General features: G+C 47.0%; 1 protein-coding gene across 1 annotated transcript in view; it reads left to right on the top strand.

The window, feature by feature from the left end:
- The first annotated feature begins 7,243 nt into the window (after window positions 1-7,243).
- Window positions 7,244-23,032, top strand: part of GPRC5C (G protein-coupled receptor class C group 5 member C) — a 24,099-nt gene continuing 8,310 nt past the window's right edge. Inside the window, exons 1-2 of the mRNA XM_082212688.1 lie at window positions 7,244-7,695; window positions 19,313-20,378. Coding sequence (XP_082068814.1) covers window positions 19,337-20,378 — 1,042 coding nt within the window. The 5' untranslated portion in view covers window positions 7,244-7,695; window positions 19,313-19,336. The remainder of the gene's footprint in view (window positions 7,696-19,312; window positions 20,379-23,032) is intronic.

Here is a 23,032-nt window from a genome sequence, read left to right as displayed (position 1 = left end):
TGTGTGTGTGTGTGTGTGTGTGTGTGTGTATAACAGCCAGTAATAAGCTATGTTTGCGTCTCCAATGCCATCTGGCCTTTGCAGAGCTCTTAGAAAGCACAAAACCAGCAGAGCAACCGTTGTATTAGTAAAGCTAGAGATACTTGCAAAAGGCACAGGCATTAAGATGGTGATAAATCTCAAATGTGGTAGGACTTCCTAGTGGTTGGAAGGCATGGGGGATGCCATGCCCCCCTCCTTAGAAGAAAGTCCCGCTTCCAAAGTTATGGGAAATTTCAATGGCACATCCTCCCCATCTGTCTATGTCCTGCAGAATTGTCTTATCAGTGCTTGGATCTCTTCATGGTCTTGAATCAATTCATACCCGTGCTCTGCTGATCGCACAATGAAGACATCCCTTTTGCCTCCCTAATGGCATCTTCAGATCTAGCCCTGTCTATTCTGAATTTCGGGGATCCACAAGAACTTCTGAACAGCTCCCAGCAGGATGTTGGCCTTTGAGGGGGAGGGCAATCTAAAGCACAGAGGACTGTTGCTTGAACCAGAAGGCAAGCGCGAAAGAAAACAAATGTTCTTCATATGATATGAATTGTATTATATATTTCTCTAATACTTTAGCATGGACGTGTTTGGTATTTCCAGTTCATGGCTGTGTACACACCTCCACTTAATCTGCATCCAGTCATCCAGTGGATTTGGGAAGCGGTGAGCACACCGCATTAGCCACAATCCATTATCTATCTTGTTATTTCCTAGGAAACATTGCGTTTTGATGTGTGTGCATTTCCAAATCGGGTTTGATCCAAATGGAGATAGAGAAGAACCTAGCAGTGTTTTATAATAATAATAATAATAATAATAATAATAATAATAATAATAATAATAATTTATTATTTATACCCCACCCATCTGGCTGGGCCTCCCCAGCCACTCTGGGCGGCTTCCATAAAAACCAAGAATACAATAAAATATCACACGTTAAAATCTTCCCTGAACAGGGCTGCCTTAAGATGTCTTCTGAATGCCAGGTAGTGGTTTATCGCTTTAACATCTGCTGGAAGGGCGTTCCACAGGGCGGCGCCACTACCGAGAAGGCCCTCTGCCTGGTTCCCTGTAGCTTTGCTTTTAAACTGGTAATGTTTATACAGCCGAAATTTACAGTCAAAATCCAATTAATTGCTAACTTGCAATGTATGAGCCACCCGTCCTGATCTATGGGTATGAATCAATGGGTGTGACTGGGGAACCAACGTCTTTTTGTGCTGCAATCCTATACACACTTTCCTGGGAGCCAATCTCATTGAACTCAATGGGCTTTGCTTCTGAATAGATGTATACAGCCACTGTAGTGTGGCAATTAGTGTGTTGAACTTGGGAGACCACAGCACAAATCCCCCCCTCAGCCACCAAGTTCCCTGGGTGGCCTTGGGCCTGCCACCATCTCTCAGTCTTAAGCTACCTCAAAGGGTTGTTGTGAGCACAAAATGGGGAGGTGGAGAGCCATGTACATCATCTTGCGCTCCTTGGAGTTGCTGCATAAATGCAACAACAATGAAATATGCACATATAGAATGGCACTGTTATTTAACTTCTCTAGCTTTGCACAGCAGGTTCGGTTTGTACCGCACGTCCTATACCCAAAATGCATCAAGATAAGTAAAGCCTGCGTCGTCGAGATCTGTGATGTCATTCTTCTCAAAGGATGTACATGGTTTTGAGAAGAGTGCCTTGAAAACTGTAGTACCTACAGTTTTCAGTTTCGGCTTCTGACCGACCCAAGGAGAACCTTTGTACCAAATGCTCTGCAAAGAAGGGAAAGTTGGCAGCACCAATAAAAGATACAAATTTAGAATCTTTTAAAGAAGACTGGAAAGTCTTTCTAGTCTATACAAAAAGTGATTTCCCCTGCGCAAAGATCACAGCATGGCTTGAAGTGTAAGAAAATAGCAGACTATATTAAGAAACATGTTAAAGAGGATGAAATTAGATAAGACAGAACCTTAAAACGCAATTGTACATAATTTGGGTTATAAACATCGACGTTGGGTGAGCGGGAAGCCACTTGTTTTGTCGAATCGGAATGTAATTGTTGAGTAACAAATGTAACTTTCCATTTGGAAAAAAGAATAAAATATTGTTATAATAAAAGTGAAGACATTTGTGACTGCTCAAAGTGGGCCAAAAGTTCACTGTTATGATCTTGACTCTGATCAGCCCTGCCTGTGAGTTGCCAGAGGCACTGGGCTGACTCTTCTGACAGAAATCAACAGCAGGAACTAGATTTATTTCCCCCGCTGGTTCAAAAAGGCAGCTCTCATGTTCTTGGTTTTACCCATAACCCCTCATTGGCAACGCAAGGCAGCAACCTACAGCCCACAAGCCTCCTTCAGAAGATGATGGAATTTGCTTCCACAAGAGGTAGCTTTAAAGGATGGCTTTAGAGGAACAGTAGACAACTTTGTGGAGAACGAGGTTATTCCTGGCTACGAGCCCTGATGGCTATATGCTCCATCTCCACTGTTAAGAGGCAGTACGTCTCTGAATACCAGCTGCCAGGAGCTGCAAGAGGGGAGAGCTCAGGTGTCCTCAGGTCTCCTTCTGGGATTCCCATGGGCCCTTGTGACAACAGAGTGCCAGACGAGATAGACCTTTGGTGTGATTCAGCAGGTTCTCCAGATGTTCTGCTATTTCCTCTGCATCCTGCACGTGTGCCCAACCTCTCCCTTGCCGGATCTTCCTCACCTCCACATTTTGCTCCCGTGCGCTGTCCCGCCTGAGTAATTCAAACCCCTCACACAGCTGTGCACAGAGAGCTTTGCCGGATTTCACAGCGCTTAATTAACATTATCGTTTCCCTTGCTTTTCTCTTCTGCCTGACTCATTCTCTGCTGCTCTCATTCTGTTTCCCGAAATAAACACTCTCCTTATTTAAATATGTCACAGGGTGACCTCCAGATGTTTAATGTATATTTCATCAGTCTTGGGCTGATGGGAGTTGTAGTCCCAAAAGCATCACACCCAGTTGGCGAAGACTGCCCGAAACTATCTCAGGGAGTTGTCGTAGGCTAAAATGGAGAACCGTGAAGCTCCTGTATATGAAAATGCTACTGAAATAGTAATAGCACTGATAAAGGGAGATGTATGAAATCCCCTATTTCAGGGCAAAAGTCATTTCAGTAAGCTATTTTAATTGAAATCCCTGCTGAGGAAGGAATACACAGTGTTATCATGTAGACCTTGGGCTCCAACCGTATTTTATATCATCAAGAAAAACTCCACAGGAATAGGGCAGAGTTTAAGTGGAAATCAGGATCCCAGACAGATGAGTCAGGGAGCCAGGGAGAGATTTAAGACCAGGATGAGTCACCTTGCATTTCGAGAATGGAGATATATAGTATCCTTGCACATTCTTCTACCATGCTAACAGGGGAAGACCCACAATCAGAGGCTGAGATCAGAAGACTGGTGACACCTGGTCTACCCCAACCTCTCCCTTTGGGCCCTATCCTGACTTGAATGCTGAGAGCTAGCATTCCTCCACCCTGGAAAAGGACTTTCCTGTTGCACTGTAGATAAGTTATTCCTGCCAGTATACGATTGCATTTCCCAGGAGCAATGTACGCTCTTCACTGCCTCTCTCTTAGCTCATAATTTCAAACATCCTCTAAGGAGAAAAGATTAAATTGAGTTCTGGATAGACAGGTGCCCTAAGCAGAGGAGTGCTCTTTTGTGATGCAAAGTGAAGAAGACACAACTGAAATATAGTTTTCACACAAAGCAATCTTGACATAGAGTTCTTATACTTGTAAAAATCCTCGCCGACAGGTATCTCCTAGGCCAAGGTTTCCCAAACTTGGTTCTCCAGCTGTTTTTGGACTACAACTCCCATCACCCTTAGCTAGCAGGACGAGCGGTAAGGGATTATGGAAATTGTAGTCCCCAAACAGCTGGAGACCAAAGTTTGGGAAACCCTGTCCTAGGCTAATGCTTTTTCTAGGTGAGGAAGCAGTTGGAATCATAGAATCATAGAAGTGTAGAGGACCACAAGGGCCATCACGCGCAACTTCCTACAATACAGGAATATTTTGCCCAAGGTGGAGATCAAACGTGGAACCCTGAGATTAAGAGTCTCATGCTCTACAAGCTGAGCTGGACAAAGCTTTGAATCTCAAAGGGGTAAATGACTATGTTTTGGGAGATTTAAAGCATTAAAGCCAACAACAAAGTGAACTGGACTCCTTGGCCGGTTTTGAATAAATACTCACAAAATTTTTATTGACAATAACTAGTCTGATAAATTGAGGATTTATACAATTTTGTAACATGCAGAGAATAGCATCTGTAGAGAAACCAGAGATTGGAGCTGAGGGAAGTCGGGGGGGGGGGAGGGGAGGGGGGTTATTTTATGGGGGGAGGGGGAAAATGGGTGGGGAAATGAAGGATGATATGCATTAACACAAAATTTAAATTCTTAATAATTTTTTTTTTAAAAAAAGCATTAAAGCCAATTGAGGAGGGTGAGTAGTTTTTTTTTTTAATTTCTTACATTTATACCACCTTTTCCTCAAAGGAACTCAAGGTAGTCTACATGGTTTCTCTTTCCCCATTTTGTCCTCACAGCAACCCCATGAGCTGGCTTAGGCTGAGATACAGTGGCTGGCCCAAGGTCAGTGGCTGAGTGAAGATTCGAACCCTGGTCTCCCAGGTCCTAATCCAACTCTCTCACCACTATACCAGTGTTCGAAACTCCCCTTGTTGTAGGCGCATTTTGCGACAGGGAATTTAATTAGCGTGAGCAGTTTTTGAGCTCTGGGAGCGGTACTGCGCCCAAGATTTCAGATTAAAACTGCAGAGTGGAAGGAAAGCAGGATCCTTTTCCGCCTCCTCAATTCCAGCTACTCTCTGAAGACTGGAGAAGAGACCCTCTTAAGAATATTAGGGGGGTGGGCTATGTGAAAAATGAACATACCTTGCTATTAAAGATAAAGCATGCCTAGATATTTTGTTGTGCCTCCCTAATTAATTAATTAATTAATTAATCCTATGGTGCTGGAGGAGACTCTTGAGAGTCCCATGGACTGCAAGAAACTCAAACCTATCCATTCTGAAGGGAATCAGCCCTGAGTGCTCACCACTGGAAGGACAGATCCTGAAGCTGAGACTCCAATACTTTGGCCACCTCATGAGAAGAGAAGACTCCCTGGAAAAGACCCTGATGTTGGGAAAGATGGAGGACACAAGAAGGGGACTACAGAGGACGAGATGGTTGGACAGTGTTCTCGAAGCTACCATCATGAGTTTGACCACACTGCAGGAGGCAGTGGAAGACAGGAGTGCCTGGCGTGCTTTGGTCCATGGGGTCACGAAGAGTCGGACACGACTAAACAACAACAACAACAAACTTTAGGATTAAGGTGCCATTTAGCTTCTAGCTTTCTTATGTTTATACCACTGGACTATACCACAATGGCAGTAGCAGCTTCTAGGAGCCAGGTGCTTATGCACAGTTTGGGGTTCAAACATGCAGCCTAAGAGACTTGGACCAAGGTGTGTAGTGAAGCCACAGACTAACAAGGCTCACACAGCAGTCTGAATCTCTGCCCTACCCCCTGCTCAAACCACTGCAAGCAATTGGTCCTTGCTATTCTGCTGATGGTTGTTTTCCCTTTTGAAATCAAGGAATCATAGGCGCTGTCTGGGAGGCAGGCAGACACCCTTCCACTTAGTGAGTGCATTGCTTCCTTCCATTTGGAACGGGTTTTACTTGTTTGGTTCCTGAAATGTTTTATCTGTTTTTATAATGCGACGTTCTATTGTTGTGATCCGCCCTGGGGACTGGGATGAGGGGCAGGTAATAAAATCTGATGCACAAATAAATGAATATAGATTCTGACAATTGCCTCCAGAGTAACAGAAGTAAAAGGGAATATTAAACTAATTATCTCTGCCCGACCTAACCTTTAACCAAGGCCTCGTCCCTCCTTTTAGTACGGAGGGGAAGGTCTGATGCCTGTGAAGGAATTGTTTGCACGGGTGGTGCTGTGGGTTAAACCACAGAGCCTAGGACTTGCCGATCAGGTCGGCAGTTCGAATCCGCGCGATGGGGTGAGCTCCCGTTGCTCGGTTCTTGCTCCTACAGTTCGAAAGCACCTCAAAGTGCAAGTAGATAAATAGGTACCACTTCGGCGGGAAGGTAAACAGCGTTTCCGTGCGCTGCTCTGGTTCGCCAGAAGCGGCTTAGTCATGCTGGCCACATGACCCGGAAGCTGTACATCGGCTCCCTCGGCCAATAAAGTGAGATGAGCGCAGCAACCCCAGAGTCGGTCACGAATGGACCTAATGGTCAGGGGTCCCTCTACCTTTTCAACAGCTATCCTATGCATGTTTTCTCAGAATCGGCTCCCACTGTGTTCCATGGTCTGGGGAAAGTGTGCACAGGATATACTGTATTTTTCGCTCTATAACACGCACCCGACCATAACATACACGTAGTTTTTAGAGGAGGAAAATCCGTAGGCATGCCATCCGTAGGCATTTCCTCCATAACACGCACAGACATTTCCCCTTACTTTCTAGGAGGAAAAAAGTGAGTGTTATGGTGCAAAAAATACGGTATATAATCTGGTTGCACAGGGCTGGGCGAAGGACCAATAAGAGTCCTGAATGGGGGCTGATGGCACCGTGATGTCAATCTTGTGTCTTCCTGGAGCCAAAAGTAATGGAGTGCAGAGCAAGGGAAGAAAGTGCACTTGGGAGGTTGTGGACTCTCACTTCCTTGGAGGTTTTTAAGCAGAGGTGAGATGGCCACCTGTCATGGATGCTTCAACTGAGATTCCTGCCTTGCAGGGGGTTGGAACAGATGACCCTTGTGGTCCCTTCCAGCTCTACAGTTCTACAATTCTACGATTTGTGATTTGGCAGCAAGCCCAAAGAGATCCTACTGCTGTGAGAACAGGGCTGATGTAGCGACAACAAATCCCAGGGTGCCTCTGAGCATATGCAGAGTGCCTCTGAGCACATGCGTTCAATTAAGCCACCGGGGCCACCACCTCGTTGTGAAATGCAGCTTGGAAACAAACGCGCGCACACGATAGATTTAAGCTTCACCAGTCATGCGGGATTTGTTGTACCTGAGCGCCTGAATACAATGAAGAAAGAAGGAAGAGGCGTGGAGGAGAAAAGGGGGAGTGTCGGCCACAAAACCAGGTCTGGAATCGCAGCGCCAGAGAACCGACTCGAGGATGAGCCGGAGGAGGAGGCGGAGGCGGGCGCGGCGGCACTTTCGCTCCGGCGCGTCTACTCGAGACACAAAGATTTCGGGGCCGGTGGGCGGGGAAGGTGATTGATTAGCCTGCAATCTGGTTGCACGGGGCTGGGCGAAGGCCCGATAAGAGCCTTGAATGGGGGCTGATGTCACCGTGATGTCAAGCTCGTAGCTTCCCGGAGCCGAGAGCGAGGGAGCGCCGAGCGAGGGAAGAAAGAGCCTCTCCGCGCCCACCCGCGCCCAGCGCGGCTGCTCTGCCACGGCACGCCCCCTGCGCCGCCTGCCTGCCTGCCTGCCTCCCAGAGCCTCAACTTTCGGATCCGGATTGTGAAAGGCACCAGGTGGTAGTGGCCGGACCGTAAACCACCTCGGAGTCCCGGGCGCCCGGCTTGGCGCCGTTTGGCTTTGTCCTCCGCGGTGGGGAGAGGCAGGTAAGAGCGCCCGGGCGCTTTTCTCTCGCTCTGGGGACGCTGATCCATCTCCCTCACACTCCCCCGCACGGGTCTCTAAAAGTTTGGAACCTCTCCCCCCCCCCCCCCGCCTTGCTGACCCGGTTGACTCCAGAATATTTGTGTGCGTCAAAGGTGTTCCCCTCCCTTGGCTGAATGGAAGGGACAGAGCAGGTCTAACAACAACATCCCCTGCCTCCTGTTCTCAGTCTCCCCTTCTCTAGCCTGTGCGTTGGGGGAAACTCCTAGGTTAGCCCTTTAAACTATACGTTAGAAGTAGCTTACGCAGCTGTAGTGTTTGAATTTGATACAGATGATTTGATTCCCGAAGAATAATACTGTCATGGTGTGCATTTGAGTTTTGGTTTTCAGATTTAGGCATTTCTTTTTAAAATCGGTATTTGATACTGGGTGGGGGAGGTTTGAAGCTTCGAAAAATGGAGATGAGGAAAGCCTGTTTAAACAAGAGAGGAAATAGCCCCCCCCCCCAAGGTTAGATTTCAGCAAGGAGACAAGTCAAAGGGTTTTGAGAATCTGGGCTGGCAAAATGTGAATTGGCCTCTGCTTAACCGCTGGTGTGGTAGTTCTGTTGATACACAAAAACGCACAAGACAAAGGGTTTGCAAAATGCAATCTGTGCCTATGTACTAGGTTGTGTCTTAACCCTCCAGTAGGATCTAATAACTGGAATAGGGGAAACTATAGTTATAGTGGAGGGTGGGGTAGTAATGAAATCGGCCCCCAGAAGACCCAGGAATCAAATCTCTGCTCAGTCTCAAAGCTTGCTAGTGGGTTGGGGTTATTGGCAGGATAATGTGGGATAAGTTCATATGTGGCACCCCAAGTGCCCTGGAGGAAGGGCATGATGCCAGTGTGGCAGATAAATAAATGTTGTTTCTCTCACATGTTGCCCTGGTAATGTGGGAATGGGAGTGGTTGGCATGGAGAACCAGGTGAGCTCTGTTTTGGGAAAGGGAAGGAGTCCTGCGGTACTAAGGGGAGAGTACTAAGATGTAGATTTTGGGCAAGGGATTTTCTGTCTGGTCCTGTTTAAGTGGGTTTGGAGTTTTGGACTCCAGACCAGGGGTCACATAGTTTTCCAAGCTCTGGAGTAGGTGAAAAGGCCTTGCCAAGCTCCCATTTCAGAACCAAGTTAAAACAAATCCCAAACACCAAAGTTATACTGCCCAGTGGATGGCATTGCAGAGTTGTAGGGGTTGCCAACCCTTGCGGGCTAGTGGGCACTTTTCAAACCGAAGAAACAATTGTGAGTGTCTCACACGTTCTATTGGCTAGGATAGAATGCTTCTCCCAAGCCTAGTTTTAGCAGCGGGGAGAGGCAGGGACCCTGAGGCTGCCACAGAAGGTCCGCAGATTCATGTGTGCCCACTAGGCCACATTGCCAATCCCCGCTTTCAGGTAGGTGACAGGCCGTCCCATCTGTGAGAGTATAGCTCTGTGATTTGGAGCAGAATATGAACCTTTTCATTCCCTCTGCCGCCCCACAGTTTCTTGCTTGCTTGCTGATTTTGCTATATGACCTTCAGGAACTCCCCATTTTTTATATTTTGCCTGCAATACGAAAAAGCCAATCCTAGGTACAACGACTGGGGATGAGGCCCACTGGATTCAGTGGTGCTTACTCCCAACGGTCACCCTCTCCTGAGAAGTCCTTGGGGGATTTTGAACCCCAGTGAGAAGGGCGAGATCCAATAGGATCTGCTCCACCAACTCCTGACTTTCCAAACCATTCCTCTCTCTTGCTCTCCAAAATAGATAGTCTCTCCTTGCTTCCTCCTCCCTTGCCTTTTCTCCTGCCCTCTGCCCACACCAGGCTCTTAGCTGGAACCAGCCTCTTGAGACAGATCCGGTAACAGCTTCCAGCTACCTTGATAAATGTGGCTTGCTTCCTGGAGAAGGAGTGAATCATACGGGGACGGGACAGCCTGGGCCTCTGAAGTTAAACTGGGGGGGGGGGGGCATGGCAAGTTGCATGGATTGTTTTGTTTTGCTCTGACGAAGACGTGCCCACGATGGTATTGGGGGTTTTGCTCTTTGGAATGGGAAGCACAACACGTCCCTATGCTGTGTTATGCAAGATCCTTATTTAGTGCAGTGAAAGAGATCACCCACCCAAGCCTCTGTTGTGCAAGAAGGGACATGAGTGGAGAAGTTTAAAAGACCCTGAAGTGTTTAACAAAAGTGGTTGGCTTGCTCTGTGCTCTTGAGGTGGCATGGAAACAAGCAGAAATGTCAGCACTGTTCTTCTTCTTTGGCGATCCTTCGTAGCTGAGTAAGATTGTCTTTCATAAACATGGTTTTTGCAGTGAGTCCATAAGTGACTGTGGAGGCCAATTCTGGATCCATACATCCTTCCACAGTAGGGACCTAGGTTTCTTGGCACGTTTCTCCCTTTCATCCTGAGTTCAAGTTTCTTCAAAGCCCACGACATGACACCTTTGGTAAAAGCTGTTCTCCAACTGGAGCGCTCGCAGGCCAGTGTTTTCCCAATTGTTGGTGTTTCTACTACATTTTTTAACATTTGCCTTGAGAGAGTCTTTAAACCTCTTCTGTTGACCACCAGCATTACGCTTTCCATTTTTAAGTTTGGAATAGAGTAGTTGCTTTGGAAGATGATAATCAGGCATCTGCGGTTGTGTCAGCGCTGTGGTTTCACATTGGCATGTGATTCCTCTCCCTTTGAGCAGTGCCTCTACACGGTTGTTGTTGTTGTTGTTATTATTATTATTATTATTATTATTATTGCAACATGTTGGTTGCTCCTGAGAAATGTTGATAGCGTGTGTAGCTGTGCTGTTACTAAAAATTAGACCGTTTGCCTATCTAGCTCAGTACTTTGGTTTTTCTTTTGTTTGGCACTGGCTCTCGAGCAAGGGGTGTTTCCTGTTCCTCCTTCCCAAGATCCTTTTAACTGGAGATCCCAGGATTGAACCTGGGACCTTCTGCGTGGTCACCCTTGGAGCCATCCCTAGGCAGCGATGACCCGTTAGAGCAAACCAAATCGAATCTCAAGACGTCACTGCCAAGATCAGCAAGTGCCCAGTTTCAACGTGGTGCAAGCACCGTTTTCTTGCCAGTTTGGGATCTGTAGGGAAAGTGAGGATGAAAGTTAATCCACTTCACTGACCATATAGGTCTTTTGGGGGGGGGGGAGTTCTGGTGAGCCAGCAGCGATGTTAACAGAACTACCGCCAACCCCACGTTGCTCTTCTCCATAATAACTCCCACTGGGGCATCTACACCAGGAGCTTGCATGGGTTAATGTTGATCAAATGCTGTTCATTAGCAGGGCAAAAATGTTCGCTCTAAAGACAGAGGTGGCGGCGACAGATAGGCCAAGTCCTCACTGAATGATGGTTTCTTCCATCCTGGCACTCAAGGCAATGCATGTAGGGTTCTCAGGCCGCCTCCCATGCGCACCTCTTCCCAACACATGCACGCACTCAGACCATGCTTTGGGACACAGTCTCTCCTTCCTCTTAGCTGTGTAGCATGTGCCATAGATGTTCCATAGAGACCCAGGTGCTTAGGGAAGCAGTTTCAGCGAGGAAACCCTGAGGCAAGGAGTGGTGGTGAGAAACTCAGAACTATAATTGCCGGATTCGTTCAGCAAGATAACGAACAAAAAGCACCCCTCCTGCCTTTTGCGAGGTGCAGACTTGCAGAGCAGAATGCTGCCGTAATGCTTCGAGTACACAGAGCAGGCGGCTGGGATTTGACCGTGCCCAACCGTCTGGACTGAGCGACTATTGGGCATGTCGTGGCTGCAGGGAAAAAAAGAACACCAGGAATACCTGCACATATTCATTATAATTTCCAGGCTGTAAAAGCAAGCTGGTGGTGTGTACCTCGGTTTCCATATGCAGACTGCAGCTTTCTACATCTGCTTAGAAGGACTTAGAAAAATGTATTTTTATTTGTTGCATGAATATTCCAACTCTCCCCCCCCCCACTGCCACAAGATCGAGGCAGCATGCATAGTATTCCTGCCCCTTCCACTGCAGCCTCCCAAGAGCCCCATGAGGTAGGATAGGCTGAGAGAGAGTGGCTGACCCAAGGCCCACCCTGTGAGATTCATAGCTGGGTGTGTGTAGATTTGAGCCTCCCCAGTCGTTGGAGGGACGCGGGTGGCGCTGTGGGTTAAACCACAGAGCCTAGGACTTGCCGATCAGAAGGTCGGCGGTTCGAATCCCCGCGACGGGGTGAGCTTCCCGTTGCTCGGTCCCTGCTCCTGCCAACCTAGCAGTTCGAAAATACATCAAAGTGCAAGTAGATAAATAGGTACCGCTCCGGCGGGAAGGTGAACGGCGTTTCCGTGCACTGCTCTGGTTCGCCAGAAGCGACTTAGTCATGCTGGCCACATGACCCGGAAGTTGTTCGCCGGCTCCCTCGGCCAATAAAGCGAGATGAGTGCCGCAACCCCAGAGTCGGCCACGACTGGACCTAATGGTCAGGGGTCCCTTTACCTTTACCTTTAGTTGTCGGAGGTAGCACCGCACGTAAGTGTTTCTCATGCTCCTCATCATTCATCTTGACTATCACGTGGATAGCCTGTAAGCCATAGGGGACTTTGTGGCTCTGCTGAAAGGAGTGATTAAAAAAACCCCACCTCTTGAGGTGCGAGATGCAATCAACCTGCCTATTTCCTGAAATGATTGGCAGAGTAGAATTAAAGCCTCACCACAAATCAGTGGCTTCCAGAGTGAAGTGCAGCTATTGTTCAATCTACACAGTTATGCATTAGGCAGGAAACAGTGGGTCCCATAGCCACATAGCGATCATCGGTAGTCTCCACAATTCTGGAACGTAGTGTGTTTTTTTCCTACGCAAACAATGAAATGGGCTATATAGAATGGAGCATTTGAAAATAACATATATGTGATACCTGATCTGTAATGGGGCAGGTTGTTGTTTTCCTTTCAACCCCCCAAAAGTTTGCAAATTCTTTGCAAAGAAAGCGAATGCGTTCGCACAAATGCGTTGCAAGTTTAGTGGCTTAATCATTAAGCAGTCTAACTGTGTGATTATTGAGATGGAAACCACATTAACTAAAACAAAGCCCTGTCCAGCTGCTAGGGCAGGAAAGAAGTTTATTTGTACTGAAATGAGAGGTGTGGACTGGCAAACGGAACCACCAGCAAACTTCTTGCTGCTCAAGCTAGTCTTGCACCTCCAGACAAGAGGGAATTCTTGAATTTCTCTCTGTCCACAGATAAGCCACCAGACAAAACTCTTTTAACAGTAGTGGGATGATAAATAATCTCTTAAGCAGGAAGTCTAATATTCCACACCATAAAAAGTATCCAAGTTTGGCGACTAGAAAATGCTGAATTATGCAATGCTGATTTATGTAAGCTGGGGAGGAAATCACATAAGTGCTCTGGCTTTCATAGAATTGCAGACTTGCAGAGCTGAGAAAATATTCTGTGTGTCAAGCCCTCCCAGATCAATGGTCTCATCTGAAGCAAGAACATTCGTGCCCCAAACCCCTAGGTGTTCAGCTCAGATAACAGTTGTCCTAACGGTTTCCATTTTACTAGGAGCACTGCCAGAAAAAGATGGTTGCACCCCTTTTGCGGGCAGGAATTAATCAGGTTTGCCGTCCCTTGGCATGGAGATGTAATGATGGAAAGATGTGTGTCTGTTTCATTTTTGCCTGTCTGGTAGTGGTTTAAAGGTGCAGGAGCTCTGCTTGGACATAGTAGTAGCCAGCATAGTGTCTTCTAGATTTTGTGAACTACATCTCCCATCAACCCTGACCATTGGCCCTGCTGATTGGGGGATGATGGGATTTGGAGTCTGCAACATGGAGGGCACAGCTATATCTGAGCTTCAGTTGAGCATGGGCATTATATGGACGATATCCTGTTGCTCCATCATGGTTCCGATCATTCCTGCCTCCTTCTGATTTTTGAGCTGTATGTTTTCTGAAGCACCGATAGAACTGCAGTCTTAAAAAATTAAATGGTCTTACTTTCTCAGGATTTTATCTAGGCTAATACATTACATGGAGCCAATTAAAGCCACATAGGTGATGATCTATAGAGTGCAGGTTGGTTCTTAAGACTGACCAGGATATAGGTTGTTTACTATGATGATTAGTTTTATATATTGCTGCCTGCTGCGAAAAGTCCCAAAGCAGTTTACAACCAGTATAAAAATAAAAACAAGCCTATTAAAAGCATAATCAGAATACAGTCATACCTCAGGTTGAATGTGCTTCGGGTTGAGCGCGTTCAGGTCGCGCTCCGCGGCAACGCAGAAGTAACGGAGCGCATTACTTCCGGGTTTCACCACTCACGCATGCGCAGACGCTCAAAATGACGTCACGCGCGGAAGCGGCAAAACGCAACCTGCACACGCGCAGACATGCCGTCGCTTGTTACATTTGCTTCAGGATGTGAAAGGGGCTCCGGAACGGATCCCGTTTGCATCCCAAGGTACCACTGTACAAGCAACTAGTTTCTGGGGCTGCCCAAATGCCCTGGAGAAGAAGAAAAAAATCTTTGCTTGGTGCTGAAACTATGACAAGACAGGCCTTATTCTTACCTAAGCCAACGAATCAGGTCCTTGAACAGTCCCTGCTAAAAGCTGTCTGATGCATTTAGTTCATTTTAACCTTGCATCATTCGGTCTCAAACTTTATGATGGTTATAGTTCAGAAAAGAAACTGAAAGGATAAGGGACCTTCCTGCTTCTCGGTGGAAAACGTGCTTTTGCAAAGCAGAGGATGTGCAGCATTCACTCTAATGTATGGACTGTTACGTTTTGGAGCTGAACTAGCCTCGTGCCAGTACTCCTAAAGGTAACCCAAACTGAATGGGCGCCAGCATTCTCAGCTAGTACAAGAAGCGGCTGTCTGAACAGGAGAGAGAAAGCTGGAGCAGCGCTAGCTCTCACATGCTGTAGCATAAAGCCCCAATCCCCAGAAGCTGGGACTAGCCCATGATCCAAGCCCCACAACAAGCGGATTTGGAAGGCATGTGAGAGAGTTCTCTTCTTTCGGAAGTCATCTGGAATCCTCTAAGCCTGGGAACCAAGAAGTGTTGAGTGGCAGCCAAGGGGAGGCCAACAGTTTGCCGGCCGATTCTTTCTCAGGGGGAACATAGCCGGTCAGGGAATATGCTTCGCAGTGGGGCAGCTAATTATTTCATTTTCTTCCTTATTTTGTTTTTTCCCCTTTTATGCTGCAGTTACAGCTGTTTTTAGAAATGACATTCTACGTGAGGATGTGTTCTTCTTCCCCTGCCCTAGTGATTTCTAAAAAAATAATAATGATCTAAAAGTCACCTCTGTTTCCTTGAACTCTAATCCCTCAGAACCCAGCCACAAAAAAGGGGGGATTCAGGCGTTTTTCATTGGCCTGTCTGACCTAGCTTCTCTCTGGCCTCTATCCTCTCCAGCCTTCAGCAATGTGCCAATCTGGAGGAGAGGGACAGGGAGCCGGATGCCTCCCTTGCTTAGGCAAATTTTTATTTTATATTAATTTTGTGAGCACTTTGAGGTCTTTTTTGTTGTTGTTGCTGCAAAATAAATCAAGGTAATAGAGTCCCTGGGGTCAGCAAACCTTTTCAGCAGAGGGTGGGTCCACTGTCCCTCAGACCTTGTGGGGGGCCAGACTATATTTTGGAAAGGAAAAAAAAGAACGAATTCCTATGCACCACAAACAACCCAGAGATGCGTTTTAAATAAAAGGACACATTCTACTCATGTAAAAACACGCTGATTCCTGGACCGTCTGCAGGCCGGATTTAGAAGGCGATTGGGCCGGATCTGGCCCCCAGGCCTTAGTTTGCCTACCCATGTAATAGATATTGGGAACGGAATTGCTAATTTAACTGTTGGCCTGCTTCCAGGGAGGTCAGGGTGAGGCACATAGAGGGTGGGGCAGGATGCCTGACTTAAATCATCCCAACAAGATGCTAAAGGCAGCTGCCTCCAGGTGAAGCCTGAGATGGCTGGCTGCTGGTGGTTTGGTGGTGCGGCGAGTTAGCGTATTTTTGCCTCTAACCTTGGAGTGAGGAAGAAGTCTCAAGAGGGTAGGGTTTAATGGATTGCTGCTGATCACTCTGGGAGTCTATGGTTTCTTCCTCTCAACCCGTTTATTTTTTTTTCTTCTCGCCTTGGTCCATCATTTTAAATACTCTTCAGCGTTGCTCCGAGTCTATGTAATTGTGGTGTCACCTGCCCATATACCCTAAAGGGCTGCGCTATGACAAGCCAGGGCAGTGGCCCATCTAAGCCCCGTTCTTTACCCAGATTGGCGGCGGCTGTCCCCCTCTCAAGGACGAGCTATATATTATGTGGGGTGCTTCTCGCTCCCAGTGCTTGAACTTAGCCAGGTGCCAGGCTCATTTTTCACGTGGCTATCGGCCACTTGCGACCAAGTGAAGATACCTGGGCGCCAGGATGATGCCTGACATCTCCACCATCTGGGGATCCTTGGATCTTGACTGTTTTCACACACTCATGCTCCGTCCTGTAGGAATATATACAGGGTCAGTCATTTAAAAGAGGCACTGTGGGACATGTGTACAGCGGTACCTCGGGTTACATACGCTTCAGGTTACACACTCCGCTAACCCAGAAATAGTACCTTGGGTTAAGAACTTTGCTTCAGGATGAGAACAGAAATCGTGCTCCGGCGGTACAGTGGCAGCAGGAGGCCCCATTAGCTAAAGTGGTGCTTCAGGTTAAGAACAGTTTCAGGTTAAGAACGGACCTCCGGAACGAATTAAGTACTTAACCTGAGGTACCAGTGTACTCTGTATCCACCGGAGTCCTTATATGTGGCCTGTCCCTGGATCAAGTGACTTTTCTTCTTTAAGTTCTCAAAGTTCTTACCCTAGCCTAGCTCAAGGTTGTCATCTGAACTAGCCAGGTGTTTAACAGAGAATCAATCACAGTCAGCCTATCACTTGAAAAATAAGACTTTGGAGTTGTCTTGTCCCAAAATAGACATTTCGTTTTGGCGACTCTAATCTTGGTTTAAGGAGCCATTTGGCACCTAGCTTATACAGTGGTACCTTGGGTTACAGACGCTTCAGGTTACACACTCCGCTAACCCAGAAATAGTACCTCGGGTTAAGAACTTTGCTTCAGGATGAGAACAGAAATTGTGCTCCGGCGGCGCGGCGGCAGCAGGAGGCCCCATTAGCTAAAGTGGTGCTTCAGGTTAAGAACTGTTTCAGGTTAAGAACGGACCTCCAGAAGGAATTAAGTTCTTAACCCAAGGTACCACTCTATCTATCTATCTATCTATCTATCTATCTATGTATGTATCAGTCATACCTCGGCTTACAGCCGCTTCAGGTTGTGGTTTTTCGGGTTGTGGACCGCCGAATCCCAGAAGTACTAGAAAGGGTTACTTCTGGGTTTCGGCGGTTGTGCATGTGCAGAAGCACTAAATTGCGCTATGCACAGAAGCGCCAAATTGCAGCCCGCGCCTGTGCAGATGCGCAGGCGCGGGTTGTGAACACTGCGGGTTGTGAACGTGCATCCCGCATGGATCACGTTTGCAACCCGAGCGTCTACTGTATATATGCACGTACTAGCTCATGTTTTCCCCCGCCCAAGGCAGTTAAGCAGAGGTGTGTACATTTGACTCAACTGTTGCAGGTGGGTAGATGACTGTACATATGCAGGTGACAACTTTAGGAATAGGAGTTGGGGGTGGGGTAGCTTGCAGGGATGGGGAAGCTGAACAGGTAATGTGCACTGGATGAAGACATCTCCGCCCTTTCTCTGGTGTGTACAGCAACATGTCTCAGCCCTCTGTATGTCAACAGTGGGGTGGGAGACACCTTGCTGTGTTTTAAGCTGCTGACTTGTCCAGTTTCGACCACCGGAACGAATTAAGTACTTAACCCGAGGTACCACTGTATATCTGAGTTTCCGACACGGCTCACTCCCTATCCGAAACGAAAGCTACTGTATTAGCCCTTCAGGAGTGGGGAGGCTCAAACATTTCCTCCCCCACAACAGGGCTATAACAGCAACTTGAGGGGAAATGATCAGATCTGGAAGAGAACATTGGCAGATGGAAGGGTTAAAACACTCACTGCCTGCCCCCCCAATCCATGCTCCACTGCTCCCATTTGGAGTCCCCCCTGCAATTAAAATGGCAGAAGATCTAATCTCGAAACTCCTGCATAATGTGTTGTTTGGCCCTGAGGCACAGGCCTGCCTCAGTGTGGAGGAAGTGAATGGAGTAAATTTTGCTCTACCATACGAGAACTTGGGACCATCCGAGGAAGCTGAACGTTTGGAGATTGAAGGCAGACATGGTGCAGATTTAATAGAACTCACTTCTGCAAGATGTGCTAGTGGTCATCCAATTTTTGTGGCTTTAATCGTTTTTCTGACAAGCGATTTAATATTAAAACCAATTAAAAACAATACAAGCAGAACAACAACAACTCAAATCAAAGACCAAGAAATCAAAGACCAAAACAAATAGGCAGGGATACAAGTCCTGTCCCTCTGAAAGAGGTCAAAATATACTTCAAATTAAAGGCAAAAAGTTTTTAGGCAGGGTGAGGGGAAGACTTTGCTTGTGTATATATATATATATATATATATATATATATATATATATATATATATATATAAACCTGCTATATATAAACATTATTTGTTGGGAATCACACTCAGGTCTTGCTTGTGGGATTTGTATAGGTATCTGGTTGGCCAAGGACTAAATCAGGCATCCCCAAACGTGGCCCTCCAGCTGTTTTGGGACTACAATTCCCATCATCCCTGACCACTGGTCCTACTAGCTAGGGATCATGGGAGTTGTAGTCCCAAAACAGCTGGAGGGCTGAGTTTGGGGATGCCTGGACTAGATGGAATTTTTGGCCTGATCCAGCAACGCTCTTCTTAAGTTCATTACATCTTTCCAGATACATTATATGCTGTACCAAATGAATCATGGCCCTTGCCTTTTCAGTTTTTAAATGCTTCTGTCACCACCAGTGTCACCCTGCTCTCTGGACTAATTGTTGGTTAACGCAGTATAGTGGTACCTCGGGTTTCAGATGCTTCAGGTTACAGACACTTCAGGTTACAGACTCTGCTAACCTGGAAGTAGTACAAGTTAAGAACTTTGCTTCAGGATGAGAACAGAAATTGCGCGGCGGCAGGAGGCCCCATTAGCTTAAGTGGTACCTCATGTTAAGAACAGTTTCAGGTTAAGCACGGACCTCCGGAATGAATTAAGTTCTTAACCCGAGGTACCACTGTACAGTAGCTGGTCTCCTAAACCTCTGACAGAGCCTAGCAGTGCTGGTACAGGGGGCTGAGCAGGGTATAGACCAGGGTTTCCCAAACTTGGGTCGCCAGCTGCTTATGGACTACAATTCCCATCATCCCTGGCCCACTGGTCCTACTTGCTAGGAGTGATGGGAGTTGGAGTCCAAAAACACCTGGAGACCAAAGTTTGGGAAACGCTGGCATAGACCATCACCGGTTCTGTTATATACCCAAACACCACCATCGATACTACAAAATTGCCCAGTTCTGATAACAATACGCTTTCTTTCGGATACGCTAACCTTGTCTTTTCCCTCCTGTTTTTCAGTTCTTTCCCAAAGTGCCAAAGAATATGTGTCATCGCTCCAAAACGATGGGTGTACCCAAGGCGCTGCTGCCATACCTTTGGCTTCTGGGACTTCCCGCCAAAGTATGCTTGGCGGAAGTGACTCCATCGCCGCCGGCAGGCTGCGGCAAGGACTTGCCGTCCATCTATTACAACCTGTGCGACCTGTCGTCAGCCTGGGGCGTCGTGCTGGAGGCGGTAGCCGCCTTTGGTGTCGTGACCACCTTTGTCCTCACCGTCGTCCTTGTGGCCAGCGTTCCGTTTGTCCAGGACTATCGGAAGAAGAGCTTGATAGGGACGCAAGCCTTCCTGTTGTTTGGCGCCTTTGGGCTCTTCTGCTTGACTTTTGCCTTCATCGTGAAGCAAGATTTTTCCACGTGCGCCTCGCGACGCTTCCTCTTCGGCGTCCTCTTCGCCGTGTGCTTCTCTTGCCTGGTGGCGCATTCCCTCAGCCTCAATTTCCTTGCCCGGCGGAACCATGGGCCCCGGGGCTGGGTCACCTTTGGCATGGCCCTGCTCCTCGTCTTGGTGGAGGTCATTATCAACGCTGAGTGGCTCATCATCACTGTGGTGAGGGGCGACGATTCGCCCAAGGACCCCTGCCGGGTGAAGAATGAAGACTTTGTCATGGCGCTGATCTACGTCATGTTCCTGCAAGTGCTTGCCTTCGTTGCCTCGTGGCCTGTCTTGTGTGGACGTTACAAGCACTGGAGGAAGCACGCCATCTTTGTTCTCCTCACCACCTCCCTCTCTATGGCCATCTGGGTTGTGTGGATTGTGATGTACATTTACGGCAACCAGCAGGAAGGAGGCCAGGCCTGGGACGACCCCACGTTGGCCATTGCTCTCGTCTCCAACGCCTGCGTCTTTATTTTCTTCTATGTCATCCCAGAGATCTCCCAAGTCATCCGGCCAGGACCGGAGCAAATCTACGAGGAAGATGTCTACCCCACCCGGGGAGTGGGATATGAAACCATCCTCAAGGAACAGAAATCCCAAAGCATGTTTGTGGAGAACAAGGCCTTCTCAATGGACGAACCTTCTTCAGGTAGGCCTCAGCATACTTGTTGTGGAGAGGTATTTGGCAGTGGGCATGGGGTTGGTTTGTGGAAACTTCCATCATGCTTTTCTATAGGCATAAACACCACAAGGCTTCTTCGTACCTTGGTTTTTGAACAGCTTAGTTCCTGAATGTTTTAGCTCCCGATCGTCGCGAACCCGGAAGTGACTGTTCCGGTTTTTGAACCGTTTTTGGAAGCCGAACGTCCGGCAGGATTTCCACAGCTTCTGATTGGCTGCAGGACCTTCCTGCAGCCAGTCAGAAGCTGCCATTTGGTTTTCCAACATTTTGGAAGTCAAACGGACTTCTGGAACGGATTCTGTTCACCTTCCAAGGTATGACTGTATTGCTTTAAAAAAATGCTTAGGTTTGCCTTGTCTTTATCTTCTGAGTTTTTAGAGTACAATACAGTGCAAGTGGGCAGCGCCGCAAGCGGGTGATGGGCATCTTTGGCATACCTGAAGAAGCGCAGGAGGAACCAGGGCCTGACTTGTGGTACAGAGTCCGCCTTACCCTGTTGGTTTCCTGTCTCAATCTGTGTTACAACATGTTTGCCTGGCTCAATAGACTTGGAAGGAAAAGCAACAACACCAAGGCATGCAAGAATTGCATGCATAAAGCGGTGCTCGCAAGAGCACTCATATGTTCAGTTTGACTTGTGGCACACTTGTGGCAAAAAAACCCAACACAGTGGCTAGCACTGGCATAGACAGACCTGACATCTTTTCTGTGCTCGGGTTGAAGAGATATGGCCTTATGGCTGATTTCCGCCCTTGCTTCCCTCTCCTCCTCTGATGTAGTAATTCAATTTCCTGACTTTTCTAATGTTCCGGTCACTTTCACTTTCATTTAATAAGCCACACAGAATCGAGAGCGGCTAGGTCAAATCACAGCTCAGATCTTGGTTACTTTGCAAAGTATTTAGCTTTGCTAAATTGTTTTGGATTTTGAGACTCGGAAGCCTACCTTGCAGAGAAGATGTGTGGCTGAAAATTTACAAACTTTTATATGAGACTTTTTATTTATTTATTTAACAAAACTTGTATACCTCTTGATAGTGCATAAAACCTCTAAGCTGTTTCACCCTTAACTTCAGAGAGCGTCATAGGATTGGGCTATAAATATATTGTTTGGCTTAGAACATGACGGTGTGAAATTTATTTATTAAATTTCTATCCCGACTTTCCTTCAAAGGAGCCCAGGATGGCACTGGCTTTACTTTCATCATGGGCCAAGTTCAGGTGATGATAATTTGAAACTTGGGAAGAGGATCCTAAATTCTACTCCTTCAGATTTTCAAAGCTGGCAGTATGCATAATCTTACACCTGCAAATCCAAGATTTGTGTCTCTTTCCCCAAAATTTTAGTTTCAGGAGTTTAGAAACTTAAATGAGAGGAATCGCATCTTGTAAAATAAATTGCTGGATTCCTTTTTGCCCTAGTAGTTGCTCAAAAGGCCACAATTCCATCTGCGTGAGATGATGGACCCAGATGAGTATTTCTGTAAAGAAATTGTTTTGATGATTGGATTACCTTGACTTCTCCCTCTCCACTCACTAGTCCGTGCCCTATTTTAAAGAATCTACTACTGTGGCACTGATTCTTTGCCAGCGGGCTTAGAAAATGATTCATGAGCACATGATGCTTTTGCAGCTCATCACTGATCCCCAAGTGAGCCATTTTGAGCTTTCTAAATGAAGTGTGGGGTATATGTGCCACATATAAATGAGAAGATGCTTTGCCCGGGTGAGGAGCCATTTCATACATTGCTCCCTGTGCTGAAAATATCATTTAAATATATTCTCTCTAACCTCTGTTCTTGGCTGCCAACCTCCCACCTAAGACTCCACCTTCTTGAAACCTGTTGCCAGTTTAGCCTCCCCTAGTTTCAAGCAGAGGGGGAAAACCTGTATGTGTCACCGAAAAGCACAATTTGGAACAAGCTGTTGTCATTCTCTCTCCAGGCTTCATAAGAAGCACCACCAAGAAAAGCCCCAATATGCAAACTATCCTCATCTGCATGATACGAAGTGAAGAACTCACAGCATTGTTCTGTGACTCACTCCGAAATGCCTCTGCTTCCTGCTGTTTTACACTTATTCACCATGTCTTTGAATTTCCTTAGATTATCTCTTCAGGGATCAATTTTGCTATGTATTCCTCCTTTGTTTAGAACTTCTGAATATTTCTGCATTGAAAAGAAAAGTAATCTGCTTTTTCTGTGTCTAGTTTTGGATTCCCTGTAGAACTCGGTTCTCCGTATTTCAGACACTGAAGCAACTCCAAAATTGTTTTCCCCCCACTTCATTTTTTTAAAAAAATTAATCTTTCAGTCTTTGTGGAAATATATAGACAGTGGTACCTCGGGTTAAGTACTTAATTCCTTCTGGAGGTCTGTGCTTAACCTGAAACTGTTCTTAACCTGAAGCACCACTTTAGCTAATGGGGCCTCCTCTGCTGCCGCGCCGCCGGAACACGATTTCTGTTCTCACCCTGAAGCAAAGTTCTTAACCTGAAGCACTATTTCTGGGTTAGCAGAGTCTGTAACCTGAAGCGTATGTAACCCGGGGTACCACTGTACTACACTGCTGAAGGAAGCCAAAGTTAAGACCTTTCATTTTGTTGCTCTTCTATAGAAGGAG

Source organism: Podarcis vaucheri (genome assembly GCF_965113315.1).
Source record: "Podarcis vaucheri genome assembly, chromosome: 2".
Lineage (NCBI taxonomy): Eukaryota > Metazoa > Chordata > Lepidosauria > Squamata > Lacertidae > Podarcis > Podarcis vaucheri.
The sequence above is the reverse complement of the archived record's forward strand: the minus strand, read 5'-3'. Positions and strand labels throughout refer to the sequence as shown.